At 39.6% G+C, this 24314-nt stretch overlaps 3 protein-coding genes across 3 annotated transcripts; 1 reads left to right on the forward strand and 2 right to left on the reverse strand.

Annotated features, from left to right (window-relative positions):
- Window positions 1-6955: 6955 nt before the first annotated feature.
- LOC140802871 (uncharacterized) lies at window positions 6956-7429 on the reverse strand. Its single transcript, XM_073158490.1, has one exon. It carries the CDS (start codon window positions 7427-7429, stop codon window positions 6956-6958), a length of 474 nt encoding a protein of 157 aa, XP_073014591.1.
- Window positions 7430-12710: 5281 nt separating this feature from the next.
- LOC140803343 (putative late blight resistance protein homolog R1A-3) lies at window positions 12711-15629 on the reverse strand. Its single transcript, XM_073159189.1, has one exon. It carries the CDS (start codon window positions 15539-15541, stop codon window positions 12860-12862), a length of 2682 nt encoding a protein of 893 aa, XP_073015290.1. The 5' UTR covers window positions 15542-15629; the 3' UTR covers window positions 12711-12859.
- A 3150-nt stretch (window positions 15630-18779) lies between these two features.
- On the forward strand, window positions 18780-19952 carry LOC140802872 (protein FAR1-RELATED SEQUENCE 3-like). The gene is made up of 3 exons (XM_073158491.1): window positions 18780-19507; window positions 19583-19647; window positions 19733-19952. Exons 1-3 carry the CDS (start codon window positions 18780-18782, stop codon window positions 19774-19776), a joined length of 837 nt encoding a protein of 278 aa, XP_073014592.1. The 3' UTR covers window positions 19777-19952.
- Window positions 19953-24314: the final 4362 nt, after the last annotated feature.

Below are 24314 nucleotides of genomic sequence, written 5' to 3' on the forward strand. Positions count from 1 at the left end.
CTAGTCAAATGAATTGTTCCTATAATCCACGCACTGTGATAACCCACAAAGATTAGCTAGAAACTCTGCCTGAATGTTCATCTCATCTCTCAAATAACTTCCTTCAAATGCCTCTACACTACCATCATAGTTGTGCAGGAGACAATTCAGGATTACCATTACTGGTAACCCATTTGATATAAGCCAAAACCATCCATTTCATAATGGAAAATGAAAATGAAAATTTGGATTTAAAGATTGTCAAAGATATGATTTTAAGTGTAGATAAAGAATTGAAATCCTCGATACACCCTTTATTTGTCGGTTGAAGACACCGCGCAATGACCGCCGCCAAGACTCTCAACTGCCAACCACTGTCAATAATTGGGAAAACGAAGAGAACTAATAGCAAGGACGCCCAACTTAGGCTTCCGAATTCGTTCTCGTTATAATATTCATCATCTCATTAAAAATCGTGGGATCAACATATCACATATACAATATATTAACACTTATTAACACTCATTCAGTTGTAAGTCTCGCTGTCCATACATTCATCTTATTTATATTTTATATTAAATAAATTCAATTTCAAATTATTTACATAATTTAAATTATTAACATAATTTAAATTATTATTATTTTATAATTATAATTATATATATATAGTACGTAAAATTATTTTATCTTATTTTATGGGTGTCATTTATATAAAATTAAAATTTTATTATAAACTTGAAATGAAAGAGTACAACATATAAAAATAAATCGCATTTGCATAAAATTTTAAAAAAACAACATATAAATTAAACATAAGAGAAGCTGTAAAATACTAATTTAAGGATTGTTGTTGTATTGTGACCAAATATATTCAACTAAGTCGGTACGAAGTTGGTGATGCACATGACTGTCACGTATTTTGGAATTTGTTCCGAGATAATCATGAAACCCTCAGTTTGAGCCTTGGACGGGTTGTGCGGGGTCGTCACCTCCATCGTTGTACCAATTTGTCACGTAAACCCCCTCATCTTCAACAATCATGTTATGTAAAATAATGCATGCTAACATGATATGTTTTAACTTTATCTATACCAATAACGAGCTGGACCTCTGACAATTGCCCATCGAGCTTAGAGCACTCCAAATGCTCGTTCAACATATTTTCTTACAGCCTCTTGTCTTTCCTTAAACAACCCCCTCTTGGGAGCCTCTAGGCAAGGAAAAGTTTTTACGAAAGTAGCCCATTTCATATATATTCCATCTGTTAAATAATACACATTCATATATTGAGTCTCGTTGACCATGAAATTAATCTCTGGGGAATTTCCTTGCAAGACATTATTGAATATGAGAGATTCGTACAACATGTTAATATCATTACGTGAACCGGCGACACCAAAAAATGAATGACATATCCACAAGTCTTGAGACGCGACCAATTCAAGCACGATTGTTGGTGACCCATGGCCTCTTGTAAACTAGTCTTTCCAAGCAACTAGGCAATTTTTCCATTCTCGGTGTATGTGTAGGACCGAGAGCTGGTCACTTTACCAAAAGCTATAGCTAGTGGTAATGGTGCAACTCAAATCTTTTAAACCGCACAGCAGCTCAAGCACCACGGTTTGATCGCTTTACCAAACAAGGACAATTATTGCACCCAACAATTTTTCTCCCAATAATTGCACTCCTTGCAATCAATGTGAATCGAACCCGTGATCTTGGCTCTGATACCAATTGTAGAACTGAGCGCTTGCCGCTTTACCAAAAGCTATAGCTAGTGGTAATGGTGCAACTCAAATCTTTTAAACCACACAACAGCTCAAGCATCACGGTTCGATCGCTCTACCAAGCAAGGACAATTATTGCACCCAACAGTATGCAATCAAGGTTTCCCAACATTCTAGGGAATCCGTGTCTCTCATCATGTATTTGAATAAGACGTTGAACATCATCAGCATTTGGCCTTCTCAAATATCGATCACCAAATAGTTCAACCACATGTCAGTAGAACTTGAAAAGACACTTGATGGCAATTGATTCACCCATGCGTAGGTACTCGTCAAGATGGTCGGCCGCGACTTCATAGGCCGATTTACGAATTTAGTTGTGCATTTTTGTAGTGGTAACAAGCCTTTTCTTCTTGCTGCACCGTCCCTTTGCTGAAAATATGAAGAACGACTCTCAAGTGCATTCACTATTCGAAAGAATAACTATCTTCGCATGCGAAATCGTCTTCGAAGTATTTGATTTGGATACATCGGGTTTGTGGAAAATAATCATTGAAGAGCCTTGCATGCCCGGCTTCACGATTTTTTTGGATGAGCCTTCTTCTTCGCCGCATCACGTTATTACTTTGATATGCTTCATCTATTTCTCGGCTTTGTTGAAGTATCAATGACATTAGCTCTTTACCCGGATCATAATATTCGTTAGCAACTTCAACTTGGACTTCGATTTCACTTGTCGAGCTAGAGCTGGAACTACTGGAATATTGAGATATTTTGGAGTAAACAAATTCAAGTCTACGTGTTATCCAAGTGGTATGTTTTTAGAATGAAGAATTGTATATCACAAGGTGTCTATATATTTATTCTTCTCAACGGCTATATTACTATGGCTACTTTCCAACAACCAAATTTGCAACAGCTATATTCCAACGACTACTTTGCAACGACTATATTCCAATTATTGAAAATTACAATAACTGAAAAATTAAATATTTCATCTCCCTCTAACCTCTTGACATAAACGGTCGTGGATGATAAGATGTTCATATGTCATTTGCGAAGTGTCTTTCAAAAGGATTGTGTATTCCTTTAGTTGAACTTTGGCTATGACATCTTTTTCTTTCATCTCCTCTACTTCAAGTTGTTTTTGTTTCATTTCAACTTCAGCTTTTTTAATGCTTGTTTACTAAGTAAATTTCTAACATATTGTCAAGTTTGATTCTATACACTCCATGTCCGATTTCGTTTGGCATTTTCCCTTTCTTTTTGCTGCCTTTTGACCTATTGGACGAGTTTCTTCTTCGTTTAGGTCTACAGATAGACTCGCATCTTGGTTGGATGAGGTGTTGCTTGCTCCCGACTCCGAGGTCCTTACTTTTTCGTGCCAACAAGGTGATCAACGGACCGTGAAGTAAACATTGGATGATCTTTTACGATTTTCCACATATGCTCAAGATTAAATGTGATGCCGTTATTTTTGCGATATTTTTCATACTCAAGCCGTAGTATATCCTCATAATTGTGGCCTCTACGATATGCATTATAAATGCTATTGTAATTTGCTTAGAATATATATACTTTTTTTTGGATGGTATTATGTCGATGCAATCGTATGACACTTGCACTTATGTTGGGTGTACCTGCGGGATGATTTTCATTGTAGTAGCTTGCAACACGTCCCCAGAAAGCTTCTGTCTTTTGATCATTGTCGATGATTGGGTCATCAGTAATAGTGAAACGATCTCGCTAATACCACGTCATCAACTTTTAGCCAGGTTAACCTTTTTTCCTACCCTCAGCGCCTGAATCCACCTTCTCCAAATTTGCGAGTTCGATTGGGGATTCACGACCAGACAATTGAATCGCTGGGACGAAAGTCGGAGTGGTCGGTTCATTTTCCGCTGGAGATGTAAAAGACATATCGGTTGCATGTAAAATATGGATTTTTTTAATGATAATTTTAAATTTAAAAAAATACATTAAAGAAGGAGAAATCATCACATGTGTTGGGCCAACTATTTCTAACAGTTCTCACGCCCTCTCAGGCATGTTATTGCACGTGCATGAAATAATATGTCTGGAGCGTGCAGGCACGCGCTGTAATGAGATTATGAATGTTTTTTGGTTTCCGGAATTGAACTCGTTCATTTAAATGAATGAAAGTTGGGTCAATGCTAATGTTCGAGTGTTTGAACAAACATCTATATTGGTTTGAACCCCACTTGAGTATTTAAACATCCTATTTTTAACATGAATGTAGATGCTCTTATAGTGATCAAAGCAGCTTATCTGGACTTTAAAGGAAGCATTAAGATTTCCCAACAATACCAAAAATTTGCCTCCAGTTCTAATTGAAAGTAAATTCGCAGCAAGTAGTGGAAAATACATAATGAAAGAAATATGCTTACAGATAATGCAGCAGACAAGAATTTTCGGACTTAAATAAAATAAACCACCTTCCGTGGATATACAATCAAGAACATCAGACGATACAATAAGATATTAACAATTAACAAAATACTCCAACTTCACAATATTGATAACCCACAACAAAACACAAAAATAATAAAATAGAAAAACATTTTCCCAAATAAACAACATACCATCTGTTAGGCCATCTCCAAACATAAAATCTATTTTGGTGCAAGTTTTACACTTAAATAGTATGATTTTTGTACCAAATGCAATGTTCATATCCAACCCATTTACTTCAAATCTTACACTAAAAGAATATTCTCGAAATATTTTTTTTATTTTACATATGTTAATTCTTATATTTTTAAAAATTTATATTAATTGATACTCACGGGAAATTTAGGGTCCGCTCCCAGCAAGTGTCACTAATCCAGACGCGGGTTTTGAAGTTATCCTGAGCCTGAAATAACAAAGAAGATCGTTAAGAGGGGGCCAGGAGGGTGTCCTGGCGTAGCCCCTCCGACGCTCAAGTCAGTGACTGAGGATATATGGGGGGAGCAGCTAAGGGTGCTGCTGAAAACAATATAGTGAAATCATCCTCTAAATGAACACTCAAACCTGGTATTTATAGGAGAATACCTGGGCCCTAGATGGGCCGGTCTACACCTGGGCCCTAGATGGGCAGGTCTTCCTTTTGGGCTTGAGATGGGCCAAGGGTAGTGGGCTCATCCATGGGGTATCACCAGTCTCCCCTTCCCGAGTCGAACTGAATCGCAGGTTCGAAGTTCGATTAGTCATGCTGTCCTCGGCTTACCGAGTGCGAGTTGGGTATTTTTCCCCGGATGTTCAGTAGTCTCCACAAGTTGGTCCTCTCTCACTTCATTCTCATTTCCTCCTCAAAATTTGTTTTGCTTCTCCCCAACACCTCTCCCTTGCTAGCACCACGCCTAACACCCTCGCCTACCCTTCCCAGCTTGCGCCTTCTCGCCCTTCGCTACATCCGCAGCGCGCCTTCGCCCAGCACACTCTCGCCCTCACCCCTCCACTCTCGCCCAACTCCCAGCCGCCGAGTCTCGCCCAACCATGCCCACACTCGCCTTTACATCTCCTCGCCGCCAGCACCCGAGCCTCGCCCAGCACACCCTCGCCAAGCAGCTCGCCCTCGTAGCAGCAGCAGTATCCCCCAGCAGCAGTCTCGCCCAAGCTCGCCCAGCAGCAGCAGCTCGCCCTCGCAGCAGCAGCAGTCTCGCCCAAGCTCGCCCAGCAGCAGCAGCTCGCCCTCGCAGCAGCAGTCTCGCCCTCGCCGGAGCAGCAGTCTCGCCCAAGCTCGCCCAGCACACCCTCGCCAAGCAGCTCGCCCAGCAGCAGCAGTATCCCCCAGCAGCAGTCTCGCCCAAGCTCGCCCAGCAGCCGCAGCTCGCCCTCGCCCTCGCCCCAACACCTCGTCCAGTATGTTGAGAATTTTGATACATTCCCTTGAGAATGGTTGTGTGATTTCTGAAAAAATTATGGGGGCGTTGCCCCCACACCCCCACGACCTGACCCGCGACCTGATTGGGCAGGTCAATCCCCGTAAACTCTGCTCCCCCAACAACTTTCGTTATCGACTAACCACAAATTTTTTCTTCCTCCCAAACTCTACTCCTCTGCTAAGCGATGCCCTAGCAGGAAAATAACAATTCACCACCTCCACCCTCTAACTCCTCTGCTAAGCCGGGTCTTAGCAGGAAAATAAAAAACTCAACATCTACACCCTCTAACTCCTCTGCTAGGTGACGCCATAGCAGGAAGATAAAATTCAATGCTCCCACCCTCTAACTCCTCTGCTAGGCGATGCCCTAGCAGGAAAATAAAATTCAACGCGCCCACCCTCTAACTCCTCTGCTAGGCGATGCCTTAGCAGGAAAATAAAATCAACACCTCCACCCTCTAACTCCTCTGCTAAGCCGGGCCATAGCAGGAAGATAAAATTCAACGCTTCCACCCTCTAACTCCTCTGCTAGGCCGGGCCCTAGCAGGAAAATAAAATTCAACGCGCCCACCCTCTAACTCCTCTGCTAGGCGATGCCTTAGCAGGAAAATAAAATCAACACATCCACCCTCTAACTCCTCTACTAGGCGATGCCTTAGCAGAAAAATAAAATCAACACCTCCACCCTCTAACTCCTCTGCTAAGCCGGGCCTTAGCAGGAAAATAAAAATTCAACGCGCCCACTCTCTAACTCCTCTGCTAGGCGATGCCTTAGCAGGAAAATAAAGATTCTCCACCCTCACTCTCTAACTCCTCTGCTAGGCGACGCCTTAGCAGGAAAATAAAGATTCTCCACCCTCACTCTCTAACTCCTCTGCTAGGCGACGCCTTAGCAGGAAGATAAAAATTCTCCACCCTCACTCTCTAACTCCTCTGCTAGGCGACGCCTTAGCAGGAAAATAAAAAGTCAACACTCCCACCCTTTAACTCCTCTGCTAGGTCATATCTTAGCAGGAAAATTTAATTTCTCACGCTGCTCCTCTACTAGGCGATGCCTTAGTAGGAAAATAAAATTTTTCTCTTCTTCCAAACTCTGCTCCTCTACTAGGCGATGCCTTAGTAGGAAAATAAAATTTTTCTCCTTCCCTCTCATAATACAACAACATTCATGAACTGAAAAGGAAACCTTATTTTATTGAATTCCAACGGATATATAAGACAAATTCATAAACGAAATATATCAAAATTCAAGTCAAGATTAATATTCTCTAAGGTGGCAAGCGTTCCTGAGCCTCTTTAGACCTTTGCCCAGCGCATTCTCCAACTTTCATCTCTGCTCCTCTTGTACCTCCCCAGGACAAAGTTACTCATTTCTTCCTTTTCTAATCATGCTAAGCTCCACACTCGCTTTCTTCCCATCTTCTTTCACTATCCCCTCATAACACCGACGCGCGACCATCTGGTCCCCGCATAAGGCTCCAACCTCCTTCCCTACAGGGAACTTCAACTTCTGATGATATGTGGACGCTACAGCTTTGAAATCCTTTAGAGCTGGTCGCCCCAGAATTCCATTATACGCTGAAAGGGTATCCACCACGGTGAATGCTATCATTTTTGTTACCCGCCGAGGATCAGTCCCCAAGGATAGGGGAAGCACAATCTGACCCAAAGCTGGGATGGCGTGTCCTGCAAACCCATACAACGGGGTGGAGACCGGCTCAAACTCAAATCCTTCCACCTTCATTTGATCCAACATGCTCTTGAACAAGACGTTCACGGAGCTTCCATTATCAACAAATATCTTTGCCACATCATAATTGGCAATGGTGGCCGTCATCACCAAGGCATCGTTATGAGGAGCCACGATGCCTCGAAGGTCTTCCGGCCCAAAACTGATGACGGTGTCTTGTGGTAAGTCTGCACCCTACATATCTCAAAGTTCTCCAACCTTCTCCCACGTGCTTTCCCAGCTCGCCCAGAGTCTCCATCAGTAGCATCCCCCGAGATCATATGAATCATTCCTCTCGTAGGGTGGTTATCCTCGTTCATTCCTCTCCTCTCGAGGGACATCCTGACCTCGACTTTCTCTCCTCGACTCCTCGATCCTCTGATGTACCCATGGAGGACCTTGACCACGTCTAGGGGATAGGCGAGACCTCAGTCGACTCCCGGATGCGGATCCTTCTCGTCTGTCCCGCGAAGGCAATCTAGCCCTGCTCTCAATCCTTTGCGACTTCTCCCACCTCCCCTCGGACTCTTCCACCTCCATCACCTTGTCATGACTTCTATCCAGATGAACATGAGATGAGAACCGTCCTCTACCTCTAGTTATATCCTCCTCCCTTTCACCTGCACCCCTCTTCCTTCCTTTTCTCTCTACTCCCTCAACTCTTCCTCCCCCGGGCCGCTGCTCCATCCTCTTGTGCCGCTGGGCATCCTCTAGATTTACATATTTTTCCGCCCGAACTAACAAATCATCATAGCTCGACGGAGGTTTCTTGACAAGCGATTTGAAAAATTCTCCTCCTCTAAGTCCCTGGGTAAAGGCACTTATCATGATGTCAGGAGTGGCCGCTGGTATCTCCAATGCTACGTTGTTGAAACGCTGAACAAACTCTCGCAAAGTTTCAGCTTCTTGTTGTTTCACCACAAACAGGCTCAAATAGTTTTTTTGGTGTTTCTTGCTGCTAGCAAATCGGTGCAAGAAGGCAGCTGAGAAGTCCTCAAAAGAACGTATAGAGCTGGGCTGCAAAGTGTTAAACCATTGCTGGGCTGACCTCACCAACGTGCCCAGAAAAACCCTGCACCTGACCTCATCTGAATACTGGTGCAACAGAGCCGCATTCTCAAATCTCCCCAAGTGTTCTTCGGGGTCTGTATGTCCATCATATTCTCCAACGTTTGACTGTCGGAAATTCGGAGGAAGCCCTCTTCCAAAATGGCGAGGGAAAAAGGACTTCCTTTCTTGGGGGCTGCAGCTCTGTTTCCCAATTGCTGCCTCAGCGTCCGTATCTCCCTCCACATCTCTTCCATCTCCGGATTCTCCTCACTTGGGCCGGGTCGCGTCTCCTCCACCCTACTCTGACTTCCCTCCACATTCTCCTCTCGCTCCTGGTGAGCGGCCTGATATTCTGCAAACATAGACTCTTGATTCCTCTTCATGGCCTCATCTACTGTCCGGGTGATAAATTGACCCAACTGTTCTAGGGTCAAGTTCCCCACATTCTCATTGGGACGGGGTTGCTCGACCCTTGTCTCGTGAAGGGGCTGCTCGGTTCTTGTCTCTTGACGAGGTTGCTCCTGTCTTGTCTCAAGATGCGGCTGTTCCTGCATTGTCTCAGCACGAGATGGTTCAGGTCCACTCCGAGGACGTGATGATGCTGAGGTAGCTCTTCCACTCCCTCTCTTACCTACCATATCTACGTCTCAACTCAAACTCCCACAGACGGCGCCAAGTGATACTCACGGGAAATTTAGGGTCCGCTCCCAGCAAGTGTCACTAATCCAGACGCGGGTTTTGAAGTTACCCTGAGCCTGAAATAACAAAGAAGATCGTTAAGAGGGGGCCAGGAGGGTGTCCTGGCGTAGCCCCTCCGACGCTCAAGTCAGTGACTGAGGATATATGGGGGGAGCAGCTAAGGGTGCTGCTGAAAACAATATAGTGAAATCATCCTCTAAATGAACACTCAAACCTGGTATTTATAGGAGAATACCTGGGCCCTAGATGGGCCGGTCTACACCTGGGCCCTAGATGGGCAGGTCTTCCTTTTGGGCTTGAGATGGGCCAGGAGTAGTGGGCTCATCCATGGGGTATCATTAATAAATGTAAATAATAATATTTAAGTTTATAATTTAATTATTATATAAAAATTAAATTATATATAATATGACTTAATATACAAAAATTAGTAAAAGTGAAAAATAAGAATAAAAATTCAAACATAATACGAATACAACTTCAAATATAATATAAATACAACTTCAAACATTTGAACGACTATATACATCCCACAAACAATCAATTAAAACATTCTGTAGTGCGAAATGAGCGTTTTTGTCTTCTAACTTTTAAATCGCCAAAAATATTCTGAAATTTGATATACTCATCAACAACCATTTCTATGTCTAGAGTTGGTACTTCTCTCGCATTTTGAATGGGTGCACTGAGGTCACGTTTATCTTCGATAATCATATTGTGCATTTTGATACATGATTTCATTATGTCATGTAAATGATGTTTCTTCCAATCACGTGGTGAAGATGCCACGATTTCAAATCGTGATTGAAGAACGCCAACTGCCCACAGCACATATTCTCTACAGTATTCTTGTTTCATTGCAAAATATTTCTTTTCCAAACCGTGTGGATCATGAATATTTTTTACAATAGTTGATCATTTCAGATAAATATCATTAGTTAAGTAATATCACATATCATATTCGTTTCCTCCAATTGTATAATGAGCAATACCTTGTGTAAGGTTGGAGAATAGATCGAGAGTCTCCAAAACATTTATATCATTTTTGGATCCAGGCATACCAAAATATGCATGTCATGTCCAAAGATCGTAATCAGCTGTTGTTTCTAAAATTATTGTTAAAGAACCATTACGACATGCATATTGATACTCCCAAGCCATGAGGCAATTTTTCCACTTCCAGTGCATACAGTCAAGACTTCCCAACATCCCCAGGAATCCTCGTTGTTCACCAATATAGAGTAATTTGGCACTAACATCGGAATTAGGTGATCTTAAGTATCGTTATGAAAAATCTTCCACTATTGCCCTACAAAACCGTTGCATACACTTAATTACAATAAATTCTCCAATTTTGATATATTCATTAGTAGCATCCGCGGGTAAAGCATATACTAAAATTTGCATATGCTAGAATTTGCAACGCAACTACTGTTTTTTGAATAGTCGATAGACCATGTCGCCCCACACCATCATTTTGTTGTGTGAAATAAAACATTGTGATTCTTTATCGCATCAATGATACGAAGGAACCGATTTTGAGACATTCGAAGTCATCTTCGAAACATTGCTTCATCATATATTGGATTCTCAGCAAAGTAATCATTGAAAAAATTACGATCGGTGATTTATCGATCACGATGGATGAATATATGACTTGGAATTGAACCTCTATGTGTGGCTCCTTGCTCTTGTTGGATGATGTACGAAACAACCAACCCTTACTCTTGAGCTATAACATTTAAAATTGTATTTCTTTTGTTTTCAAAATGCTCAACAACATTCATCCAATCGTTATGTGTTTCATCTTCATCGCTCGACAAAGAAAATGAGTTAGAGGATGATACATGAGATTGGAAATGAAAATTCATTTTCAAGATAGTGAGAATGTAAAATATGTGGTGTGAGAAAATAGGATAATTCAATCATATTATATAATGGTTTTAAAGAATATGACCGTCCAATGGATTATATTCCTATCTACACCAGGACCGTTGGATTATATTTTCTATATTGATCATATATTATGTTCCTAGAACCGTTGGATTAGATTTCTTAGCTAGATATTTACTATTGGATTATATTACTATCTAATCTTCATTGTTGGATTAGATTCCATTTCTATCTACAAAAGGACCGTTAGATCAGATTACATGTAATCTTGACCGTTTGATGAGATTACAATTTTATTATCTTTTAAGTATATCTAAACTATATATGATTCATAAAATCATCACACCTACAAATTTCAATATTATTGTCTCTTCCAAGCAAGCTTATGACATTCAATGCTAGAACTGTTTCTTACATCGTTGAAGAATACACGATTCTATGTCATGTATAACTTGACATAACAAAAAATCCTATCATAGGTATCAACTAGTCCAAAGACCAGTTTTGGACTCGTGTCGAAAGGCTTACAACCCTACCAAACCAAACTGTAGGACCGAACAAAAGATCAATAAAGTGTCGCATGAAAGCTGTAGTCCGTCACGTTGTTGATTATGAGGATGCAATCGCCAAATTGAAACTCTCAAACCAAATGGTGCATCTGAAGAGGATATTATAAGCATTTTTTTATAAATTATTTTTTTACTAATTTAAACTCTTATACGAGTCGGATATTTTCATGCAACTGAATAGAGCAAAAAATTTGTTTATGCAAGATCCTAAATATAGTAAATGATTCAAATTTTATCATGTATGACCTCTTATGAAATATATTGAAAAATTCTCTAGTGACATCAATCCATCGAGCCCAGTACCAAAATTTCATGTCACAAACTTGGATTCGTCACAATCAAAAACTCAAACTCCAGAGAGTCTAATATCATGTTCTCTTGGATTACATTCATTTTCAATTAATTTAAGTAGTAATGAAAATGCAGGTAACGGTTCATCCGAGCGACCTCTTGGAGTTAAAAAATAAAAATTTAAGAAAAAAAATGACAACATTTTAGAATTATTATCTACGATGAAACAAGGACATCACGACCTTATGAATGTACTAGAAAAAAGATTCACTGAACTTCAACGAAATTATGATATTAAAACGCTGACATTGCAAAATGATAAATTGAAATTAGAAAACCAGCAAAAGAAAATTGAAACTCGACAAAAAGAAATGGCGTCGGCTGCCTTTCAAGAGGATAACAAAATTTTGTACATGGATCTGAGTACAATCAGCGATCCAGAAATGCGTGAAATAGTTCTAATGGAACGAACAAAATTTTGCAAAAAAGATAGACATAAACAACAAGATGTTGACATGTTTCAAAAACATTTGAGTGATTTTGGAGAATATGGATCAAACCAGTTGTTACTATAATCTACACATTGTAAAAACTTAGAGAGGTTTTTTTCTTTTAATTGAAATTCGAATGTGATAAGGTCAATATATCTTGAAATCCTATGAATATGTTTCATTGTAAAATTATTGACATAAAATTAACTATGTAAGAATCTAGAGTATATGCATTTATTTTTAAAAAGTTAAATCAATGACATTTGAAAAAAAAAGTATCTATATTTTGAAAACTATCTTTTTTCAGAATGCGAAATAGAAAAGTGAATTTTTTTAGAAAAAATAATATGTGAGTTTTTGGATAAAAATTTTGATGACATAAATGTTGCTCGGTAATATTTATTCAAGTGTTCATATTATATTCCACGTCTTTGTACATATCTTCTAGTCATAAGTAAATGTCTAATACAGTGATTTGATTTCAAAACATAGATCTTTATTAAATTTTACAAAATTGCAGCAATCGTAACTTCTTTGTGGCTGCATCAACGAACATGAACATGAACACGAAGGTTATAATTTCCAAGGTTTTGTTGTTCCTCTTTAATCTTCTCTGCAGAAGACTTGGCTGAATCACTACAGCAGAATAACCAAATTGAACGAAGTGTGTGTATTTCTCCAATACCATATGGGATTTCCTTCAATTGTGGAAGACGCCCAAGTTGAAGTTTCTCAAGGCGTGGGAAGTGAGAGTTGTCTGCTATCCACTCCACAAGATCTATATGATGAATTCTTAAGCACTTCAACTCAAGGAATTGTCCTTCCACAGGATTCCATTTACGCCCTCTGACTGCGTGATAGCTCAAATTCAGAACTTCAAGATGAGGCAGTGAGCCAACCACCGTCAAATCTTCCCAACGCACCCCGCAGTGTTTCAAAGTCAACTTTTTGAGCGATTGTGGAAAGCAGAGATTTTGAGGCAAATTGTTGTCACTGTCCAAGAGAAGTGATTTGAGATTACGTAAACGGGCAAGATTGTAAACTTCATAGTAATTCCATCCAATGCAACGGGAAAATCGCCTGTAAGTAATTCCCAGTTTTTTTATGTTTGGGATTCTATGCACAACCTCATCCGTAAACCTGACATTCTGCATCTTAGAGAGAGTTTGCAGGTTTTTCAGAACAAGAAAATCTCCCCTGCCATTTTTGTTGTTGATGTTCAGAGGATCAGGCAAATAAAAGTATCCTAGTTCCCATTTTAGATGCCTGAGTTGTGGCATTTCCCATATTTCAGCCGGCAGCTTGATTGCCTTCAAACCCGAAGATTGACCAGTAATGATAACAGTCTGCAGATTCCAAAGTAGGGATAGAGATTCCAAAGTATTCAACATATTTGGAAACAATAGAGGGTTGAAATCAATGAATCTAGAGTTAACTAATCGCAAAATTTCTTCATAAGAGCAGGTATCATCCAAGTTGAGTGCTCTTAGCAGTCTATGCAGCTTTACAGCTGTGGATTTAAATTCACCACATGTCAATGAATGGGTATCAAAGACCAGTGGTCGGCATTCCTCTTTGTCGGAGCTTCGCTGAATAATAAGCCGACGCTTATTATCGATGATTCTGCTATGATTGTTGAGGCTATCCATCATATTGACACGAAGAAATTTCTCCTTTTGAGCTTCCCTGAGGCATAAATCTCTTAGGAGATCGTGGATGATGCAAGTTTTGATTTTGTTTCTAGACCCGTATTTATGAATCATTATGAGATTTCTTTCTATTAGTTCTTTTAAATTATCCTCTGCAATTTCCTCCAAACTTCTGGATCTGATCGGTTTAAGAATCCCCTCAGTTGTCCATAATTTCACGAGCCTTGAAATTCTAATCTCATGGTCTTCCGGAAATATCGCCATATAAAGGAAACATGGTTTTAGATGAACAGGTAAGTGCTTATAACTTAAAGATAATATATTAAAACAGTGCCCATCACCTCCCATATTTAATGCCGCATACGTATCATTAGCTACACACTCCCAATATTCAAGTGTTCGACTAGACTTTGCAAGAAGTCCACTAATAGCAACAATGGCTAGAGGAAGTGCTCCACAATTTCTCACAATTGTCTTTCCTACTTCCTTGAACTCAGGAGGGCAACTTTCTTTTCCAAACACCTTGTCACAAAACAAAGCCCAACTTTGATCCTCGTCAAGAAAATGTAGTTGATGAGGGGTACACGATCGAAAATCATCAGCTACATTTGTTAGTCTCGTAGTGATCATGACTCGACTACCATTGTTATTATCTGGAAAAAACCTCTTTATGTCATTCCAACACTCGATACTCCAGAGGTCATCCATCACAATCAAATATTTTATACCAGACAAACTTTTATACAACTGTTCTCCTAATTCATCGTCAGTCGGTTGAGTAATTTCTTCGCATCCCTCTTCTTTTCTACATTCATTAAGAACTCTAATATCCTTCAAGAGGGCTAAAATGATTTCGTGCCAGCTATATTGTTGGGAGATTGTAACCCAAGCATGTACGTGAAAGTGCTGCACGATATATGGATCATGGTAAACATTTGTAGCAAGTGTAGTCTTACCAATACCACCCATCCCGACAATTGAGATGATCCGGAGACTGGAATTCTGTCCGGTGAGTTTCTCCATGATTTGAATCAAATCTTTATCAAATCCCACCATAGTATTCATGCTATTGGAAGCACCTCGTATGAAAGAACCAGCAGTCGCAGCTTTTATTGGCTGCTCCATGATTTTTATCCCTCCAGTTTCCTTGATCTTCATCACATCTTTCTTCATAGAACCAATTTCTTCTATTACTTTCTGCAAATCTTGACTGAACAGAGTGGAACCAATTTCTTCTATTACTTTCTGCATATCCCTCCTTTCATCTTTAGAATTTTGAAGAATTTGATCCACCACGCGACTTTCAATGATATCTTCTGCAGCATGTGCTGATCTTGCAATTTTTCCCTCCAATCCCTGAATTTCGTCCGCCCTTATCAACGGAAAATCTTCAAGGAAATCTTGCAGAAAAGAGATTTTTTCAAGCAGAGAATGGATCTGGGCTTTGTCAAGAACAGCCCTTTGACGCGGTGGGTGTTGCAATAACTGGTCAAGAATATGTCCGAGAGAGAGCAGTGATGCATAAGCCGCCATTTCCGATCTCTGATTTATCAGTATTAGCGTTGACTTTACTGGCATCGGCTTTGAATCATCGTTGCCAGAGCAGCAGCCCGATAATTAGTTCCCGTTAGGATCATTTCCAAGAGCATTTTTCTTTCTAATTACATTTTTGGGTTTTTTAATGAATAATACGAAATTTCAAACTAATATATGCTTTTGGACTAAAAATACGAAATTATCAAACCATCAAAATTGGCCACCAGCTTGTCTAAATTAAAATTAAAAGATTGTGGTCTTTGACCTGACATCAAAATTTTTTTTAAGCAAAAACTTGTGTGAAACGGTCTCAACTGATCATATATTGTGAGACGAATCTTTTATTTGAGTCATCCATGAAAAAATATTATTTTTTATCTAAGAGTATTATTTTTTATTGTGAATATCGGTAGGGTTGACCCGTCTCATAGATAAATATTCTTGAAACCGTCTCACAAGAGACTTATTCTTTTTTTTTTTAAATAAAAGATGGAATTATTAAAATATTTTTTATTATTACAATATAATAAAAATTATATCTATTAAATTTTTTTTGAGGAAAATCGATTGTATTAATTATTGAGTTATATTTTATTTTGTACAATTTAATTTCCAGTTCTTTGTATTTTTAATCGTAAAATTTTAATTGTCAAATAATTTGATATGTAAAAATGGGTACTAGAATTTGAAGCGTACGTGTGCCACATACGTAACATAGTAAATATTTGATAAAGTATATTTTGTAATATTGTATTGAAAATTTTAATATACTTTTTTTTAATGACGGAAGGAGGGTACATTTAGATATTGAAACATGAATAATTATTACATTCAACATTTGATAATACATGAAAATCATATATTTGTCGTTAGTTTTTCTAAATAAAAAAATCTTTCTAATTTTTCATCGTTTTAACTCGGGTGTATTTGGTTTATCCTTTTAATTTTTCTACCTAGCTGTTCCAACCTTTTGAAATAATTATTACAAATTTTTAACTAATCGTTTAGCTTGAGAAGTAATTTAATATATTTTTGTCCGTGAGATGGATCGATCTAGTCAAAAAATTGTAACCGGAATTAGCGACGGTTTGTAACAAACCGTCGCTAAATGTATACTGTGTAAAAAAAATAGCCGGACATAGCGACGGTTTATTACAAACCGTCGCTAAATGTCTAATTTTTTAAAAAAAATAACTGGACATAGCGACGGTTTTTACAAAACCGTCGCTAAATGTCTAATTTTTTAAAAATTAACCGGACATAGCGACGGTTTTTTACAAACCGTCGCTAAATGTCTACTTTCAAAAAAAAAATAACCGGACATAGCGGCGGTTTATTACAAACCGTCGCTAAATGTCTAATTTTTTAGACAAAACCCGTCCAACCTAGCGCCCCACACAGAAAAGTAAACTCGATTTCACCCAAATCTCGTGCGCCTCAAAACCTAGCGCCCCACAACACACAATTAATTTTTTTTCCAGATCTCGTGCGCGTCAAATCCCAAGGTAACTCGATGTTGTTCGAAAATTTCTCACGTTCGGTAGAATTTGTGTGTGAATGCTCGTAACATCAATTCCTTTATGGCCTCTTGTCAATTTGTGCGTGAATGCTCCTAAAATCGATTCCTTTAGTTTGTTTCCTACATATGGAATGGCATTATATGCTCTTTTATTAGCCATAGTATTAGACTGATGTTAGATGTTAAGCATATTTGGATGTATGCATCTTTTCTGCAATGTCCATTGCCTCGTTACTTCACAGTTTGCTTGAAACCTCACAATTTTAATGAATAAAAAGGAATTTCAATATCTAAGCAAAATTAATTTTGCTCATTTCATATTGTAGAATGGAAGAAAACAGCGGCGATGAACTGTCGTACATTCCCCAAGTTGGAGACAATCAAAAGCCAGAAATAGGTATGAAATTCGAATCTTTAGAGGAGGCGTTTTCGTTCTACAACCAATACGCACGAGAATCTGGTTTTAGTGCGAGAATGAGCAATAGCAAAAAAAGTAAGAAAACAAATGAAGTTATCTGAAAAAAATTTGTATGCTTTAAAGAAGGACATACAGATGCAATAAGATGGAGTAAACAATCAAAAAGTGATGAACCAGTAAAGGAAAGAGCTCGTGGTGAGATTAGAACTGGATGTAAGTCAAAGATTTCAGTTGTGAAGGAACAAACTGGTGTAGGTTGGGTTGTTAGTACCTTCGTAGAAAGTCATAATCATCCACTATCAACTCCTTTAAAGGTGCATTTGTTACGCTCACATCGTACTGTTTCTGTAGCAAAGAAAGCACTAACTCAACAGTTTGCTGAAGCGAATGTACCTACTTGTCAACAAATGCGATTGTTTGAAATAGAGTCTGGAGGGCCTGAACATGTAGGTTGCACGGAAAGAGATATAAGAAACTACGAGAAAACGCTTAGGGATGAGCACAAGGGTATTGATGCCGAAAAATTGATTGATTTCTTTCTGTCTGAGAAAGACAAGAGTTCAACTTTCTTTTTTGATTACGAGACAGATTCAGACAATAGATTTATTCGTTGTTTTTGGGCGGATCCTGTGTCACGGAGGGCATACACTGCATTTGGTGATGTAGTGGTGTTTGATACAACATATAACACCAACAAATATGGGATGATTTTTGCACCATTTGTAGGAGTTAATCATCATCATCAAACCATTGTTTTCGGTTGTGGATTTTTGAGTGATGAGAAAACTGATTCCTTTGTTTGGTTGCTTAATAAGTTTCTAGAAGCCATGCCTAAAGGAGCACCAAACTTGATCATAACTGACCAGGATCCTGCTATGACGAAAGCCATTGGTGAAGTTTTCCCTAAAACAATTCATCGATATTGTTTGTGGCACATTCTAAACAAATTCCCAGATAAATTGAACCCGACGACTTTTCGTGACCACTATCAAAGCATAAAAAATGTCATTGTACATTCTACGACTTCTATTGAATTTGAGAGATCATGAGAAGAGGTTATGAATTGTGCTGACTTGGTAGAAAATGATTGGCTGTCATTGATGTATGAGTTGCGACATAAGTGGGTGCCGGCATATTTCAACCATGTATTTTCTGCTGGAATGTCAAGTAGCCAGAGGTCTGAAAGTTCACATTCATTTTTCAAGAAGTACGTATATAGCAATAACTCGTTGATGGATTTCGTAATTCGTTTCAATAAGGCACTTCGACACCAACGACACAATGAGTTAGTTGCCGATCATACTGATTTGAACGAGCGGCCGAAGGTTAAATCGAACTGGCCAATGGAATTGCAAATGGTGAATATATACACGGAAAACAAATGGTTGGAGTTTCAAAATGAAATTAGTCTGAGTCATGGTTATTATGTGCAACAAGCATCTATTGGAATTGAGTTTGTGGTTTACAATATCATTAATTTTCAAGGTTCTTCTTCTGCCAAACATAGGCTGCTTACGCATGACATACAAAGAGACGATATATCATGTAGTTGCATGAAATTTCAATTTGAGGGTATTCCGTGCAGGCATATGTTAGCATTTTTTCGTATCAACCAAGTTTTCCACTTACCTGATCAGTATATACTCAAACGGTGGACAAAAGATGCAAAGATTGGCGTACATTACACTATGGCTGAGCAAAATGTGGTTGACGATCCAGAAAAGTGTTTGATGTCTAGACATATGAGGCTATCTTGTAAAGCCTCAGCTTTAATTGATGTTGCATCTTTCAGTGATGAGGGGACAAACTTTTTGACTGAGCAGTTTGATTCTATTGATAGCAAAATGAAGGAGATGAATATTAATAGAACATTACGCAGTGGAATTCAAAGTAGGAGAAGCTTGGATGGAGCCATTGGTATCATTGATCCTTCTGAAATTAGAACAAAAGGACGTAGGAAGAGACTAAAATCATCGAAGGAGAAGTCAACATCAAGGGACAGACAGTGTCGTGGATGCGGGCGTCGAGGCGTGTCACATGACAAACGTAACTGTCCAAATTTGAAAGACGGGTATGTATTGATTAATTTTTTGAGAAGTTAATAATTTCTTTAATATTACTACAGATGACAAAGTTCATTTATTAGGTCAACCGTCAAAAATGATAACACTGATGAGAACTCAGATGAAGAAGATTTTGGCTCAATACATGGTAACTCAAATACATAAATTATTTTATGCATTTAAATTTTGTTTATTTCATAATTTTTTTGTAATCATCGTGTACATAATTGCAGGTAGTACAAACATGTGGACAACTGGAATGGGCTTTGATGACTGAAATTAATCTGTATGAAGTTATGTTTTTGGTGCTGGTGCTTGTATGGTATTAACTTTTGATTACGTATTACCGGGGTATGCCCCGAGTAGTTGTATATTGTGTTTGTGGAGGATCGTTGTTGTGATTGTGCCTGGTTGGTATTGTTTCGTATTGGATGTTTGTTGATGGTTTTGATTTAGTCGTTTTGGTTATTTTATATTTTTCCGGTATGCCCTATTTACGGGGATGTCATGCTGAAATTTCTCTTGGGCCAAGAATTTCGTATTGCATTGTTTCTGTTGTGATTGTGCCTGGTTGGCATTTCTATTCATTCCTTTATGCTAAAATATGGACAGTTTTATTAATGATAGCATCCCATAAACTGTTTTTTTTTAAAAAAAAATACATGTGTTTCTCTCCAAGTTTAACATGAAGCTTATCGTGTGATTTAAAGATGTATGTGGATGCTAGTTTTTATTTGCTGAAAAATTACTAATTTTGTTACTGATATAGCCGAAAACAAATTCCACAATTCTTAAATATTAAAAATCACATACCAACATGTCTTACGTCTTACACATTTACCAATATGTAGAAAATGACAAAAACTTGATAATGTATTTTTCAGTTAAACAAAGGTAACAACTTCCAACAACATATTTAATCATGGTCACTAAATTGTAGAGATTTCAAATTCTTGTTGGACGGGTTTTGTCTAAAAAATTAGACATTTAGCGACGGTTTGTAATAAACCGTCGCTATGTCCAGTTTTTTTAAAAAAGTAGACATTTAGCGACGGTTTGTAATAAACCGTCGCTATGTCCAGTTTTTTTTTTAAAAGTAGACATTTAGCGACGGTTTGTAATAAACCGTCGCTATGTCCGACTATTTTTTTTAAACAGTAGACATTTAGCGACGGTTTGTAACAAACCGTCGCTAATTCCGGTTACAATTTTTTTTTAAAAAAAAAATGCACATGAGCTGTCGCCCACGGATACCCTGAGCTGTCGCCCACGGATCATCCCTAATATATATATATAATGAACATCATATTTTTGGCATAAAAAAATAACATTTTTAATAGATTGAGCCGGAGGAAAGATTAATCTCACAAAATTAATTCATAAGACGATCTTATTGGAGTTTCGTGTTAATTCTTGTATTGGTGTATCCTTTTGATTTTTACTACGTAGTTGTTCCATGTTTTTGAAATAATTATTACAGATTTTTAACTTATGTTTTACCTTGATAGAAATCTATTGCTTACAATCTGTAATTGTTTGGTGAATCCAATCACGTGATCAAGTGGCCGCGTCGACCTTTGTCGGGACATTTGCCTAAACAATAAATTAAGGGTCCAAAAGCACTCAAATAAAATTTGTTTAATTGGGCTTTATAAATTGTTTTGTTTAGAGAAAAAATGAAACAATTTTTACATTTGGATGTTGATACCCCAGGGATGAGCCCACTACCTCTGGCCCATCCTCTGGCCCGTCCCAAGCCCAAGAGGAAGACAGGCTCATCAAGGGCCCATGTATTCTCATATAAATACCAGGTTTGAGTGTTTAGTTAAGGATTCATTATATTGTTTTCAGCAGCACCTTTAGCTGCTCCCCCTTATATACTCAGTCACTGACTTGAGCGTCGGAGGGGCTACGTCAGGACACCCTCCTGGCCCCCTCTTAACCATCTTATTTGTGATTTCAGGCTCAGGATCATTTCAAAACCCTGCGTCTGTACTAGTGACACTTGTTGGGAGCGGACCCTAAATTTCCTGTGAGTATCACTTGGCGCCGTCTGTGGGAACATTTGAGTTGAGACGTAGAGATGGTAGGGAAGAGAGGGAGTAGAAGAGCTACATCAGCATCATCGCGTCCTCAAAGGGGACCCGAACAGTCTCATGTTGAGACAAGACAGGAACAACCTCGTCCAGAGACAAGAACCGAGCAGCCCCTTCAGGAGACAAGGGTCGAGCAAACCCATCCCAATGAGAATGTGGGGAACTTGAATTTGGAACAGTTGGGCCAATTTATCACCCGGACAGTGGATGAGGCAATGAAGAGGAATAAAGAGTCTATGTTTGTAGAAGAGCAGGCCGCTCGCCAGGAGCAAGAGGAGAATGTGGAGGGCAGTCAGAGTAGGGTGGAGGAGACACAGCCCCACCAAAGTGGGGAGATTGGTGAGATGAGAGAAATGTGGAAGAAATACAGATGTTGAGGCAGCAGTTGGGAAGCAGAGCGCCGGCACCCAAGAGAGGAAGTCCCTTTTCACTAGCCATTTTAGAAGGACTTCCTCCAAATTTTCGACAGTCCAATGTGGGAGAGTACGATGGACATACTGACCCCGAAGAACACTTGGGGAGATTTGAGAATGCGGCCCTATTACATCAATATTCAGATGGGGTCAGGTGCAAGGTGTTTCTGGGCACGTTGGTGAGGTCAGCCCAGCAATGGTTTAACACCTTGCAGCCCAACTCTATACGATCCTTCGAGGATTTTTCAGCCGCTTTTTTGCACAGATTCGCTAGCAGCAAAAAACACCAAAAAAACTATTTGAGCCTGTTTGTGGTGAAACAACAAGAAGCTGAAACTTTGCGAGAATTTGTCCAGCGTTTCAACAACGCAGCGTTGGAGATACCAGCGGCCACTCCTGACATCATGATCAGTGCCTTTCCCAGGGACTTAGAGGAGGAGAGTTCTTTAAATCATTAGTGAAGAAACCTCCATCAAGTTATGATGATCTGTTATCTCGGGCGGAAAAATATGTAAACTTGGAAGATGCCCAACGGTACAGAAGGATGGAAAACCGACCCGGAGGGAGTAGGGGGGAGGGATCCGAGAGGGGAAGTAAGAAGAGAGGTGCAGGTGAGAGGGAGGAAGACATAACCAGAAGTAGAGGACAATTCTCTTCACATGTTCCTTTGAATAGGAGTCGGGATAAGGTGATGGAGGTGCGAGAGTCAGGGGAGAGGGGGGAGAAGTCGCAGAGGGTTGAGAGCAGTTCTCAACCTCCACCACGGGGTAGAAAAGAAGGATCCTCGTCCGGGAGTGAACTGAGATCTCACCCATCTTCTAGGCGGGGTCGAGGCCCTCCCTGGATACATCAGAGGATCGAGGAGCCGATGAGAGAAGGTCGAGGTCAGGATGTACCTCGGGAGCACGCGGAACCGAGGAGGAGAACGAATGAAGATAACCACCCTACGAGAGGAATGATTCAAATGATCTCGGGGGTGCTACTGATGGAGATTCCGGGCGAGCGCGAAAGGCGCATGGGAGGAGGTTGGAGAATTTTGAAATATCTAGGAGTGCGGACCTACCCCAGGATTCTGTCATAAGTTTTGGACCGGATGACCTCCGAGGCATTGTGGCTCCTCATAACGATGCCTTGGTGGTAACTGCCACCGTTGTCAATTACGATGTGGCACGAATATTTATTGATAATGGAAGCTCTGTTAATATCATGTTCAAGAGCACTTTGGATAAGATGAAGGTGGAGGGATTTGAGTTCGAGCCAATCTCTACTCCTCTATATGGATTTGCGGGACATGCCATCCCACCGCTCGGTCAGATTGTCCTTCCTCTATATTTGGGACATGAGCCTCGGCGGGTAACAAAAATGACAACATTTACTGTGGTGGACACCCCATCCGCTTACAATGGAATTCTGGGGTGACCAGCCCTAAAGGACTTCAGAGCTGTAGCGTCCACGTATCATCAGAAGTTGAAGTTTCCTGTAGGGAAGGAGGTTGGAGTTTTATGCAGGGATCAGAGGATCGCGCGTCGGTGTTATGAGGGGATAGTGAAAGAAGAGGGGAAGAGAGCGCGTTTGGAGGTTAACATGATTAGAAAAGGAGGAAATGTGTGGCTTGGTCCTGGGTACAAGAAGAGCAGAGGGGAAAGAGGGACCCATAGTGGAATGATCTTTACAGAGTGATTGAGAAATTTAATTCTGGAGCTTATTACTTGAGAAATTTAATTCTGGAGCTTATTACTTGAAGAATACTCAAAGAAATACTTTAAGGAGTCCCTGGAATGTTTATCACTTTAGGGAATATCATTCTGGATTTTATCGTTGATGTATTTCATATTTACATTTTCTCATGTAATCAGTTGGAATTCAATAAAATCAGGTTCTTCTTTTTAATTCATGAATGTTGTTGTATTGGAAGGAGAGAATTTTTTTTTATTTTTTCCTACTAAGGCATCGCCGAGTAGAGGAGCAGAGGTGGGGCGGGGAGAAATTTTATTTTTTCCTACTAAGGCATCGCCCAGTAGAGGAGCAGAGTTGGGGCGGGGAGAAATTTTATTTTCCTACTAAGGCATCGCCTAGTAGAGGAGCAGAGTGGGGGCGCGGAGAAATTTTATTTTCCTACTAAGGCATCGCCTAGTAGAGGAGCAGAGTTGGGGCGCGGAGAAATTTTATTTTCCTACTAAGGCATCGCCTAGTAGAGGAGCATCGTGAGAAATTAAATATGCTTGCTAATATATCACCTAGCAGAGGAGTTAGAGGGTGGGGGTGTTGAATTTGTATTTTCCTGCTAAGGTATCACCTAGCAGAGG

This window comes from Primulina eburnea, chromosome 10 (assembly GCF_022965805.1).
Source record: "Primulina eburnea isolate SZY01 chromosome 10, ASM2296580v1, whole genome shotgun sequence".
Lineage (NCBI taxonomy): Eukaryota > Viridiplantae > Streptophyta > Magnoliopsida > Lamiales > Gesneriaceae > Primulina > Primulina eburnea.

Coding starts and splice junctions, on each gene's coding strand:
- LOC140802872 (XM_073158491.1), top strand. CDS start 18,780: ATGGAATTGCAAATGGTGAATATATACACGGAAAACAAATGGTTGGAG. Junction 19,508..19,582: donor TGTCCAAATTTGAAAGACGG/GTATGTATTGAT, acceptor TTCATTTATTAG/GTCAACCGTCAAAAATGATA. Junction 19,648..19,732: donor AGATTTTGGCTCAATACATG/GTAACTCAAATA, acceptor ACATAATTGCAG/GTAGTACAAACATGTGGACA.
- LOC140803343 (XM_073159189.1), bottom strand. CDS start 15,541: ATGCCAGTAAAGTCAACGCTAATACTGATAAATCAGAGATCGGAAATG.
- LOC140802871 (XM_073158490.1), bottom strand. CDS start 7,429: ATGACGGCCACCATTGCCAATTATGATGTGGCAAAGATATTTGTTGAT.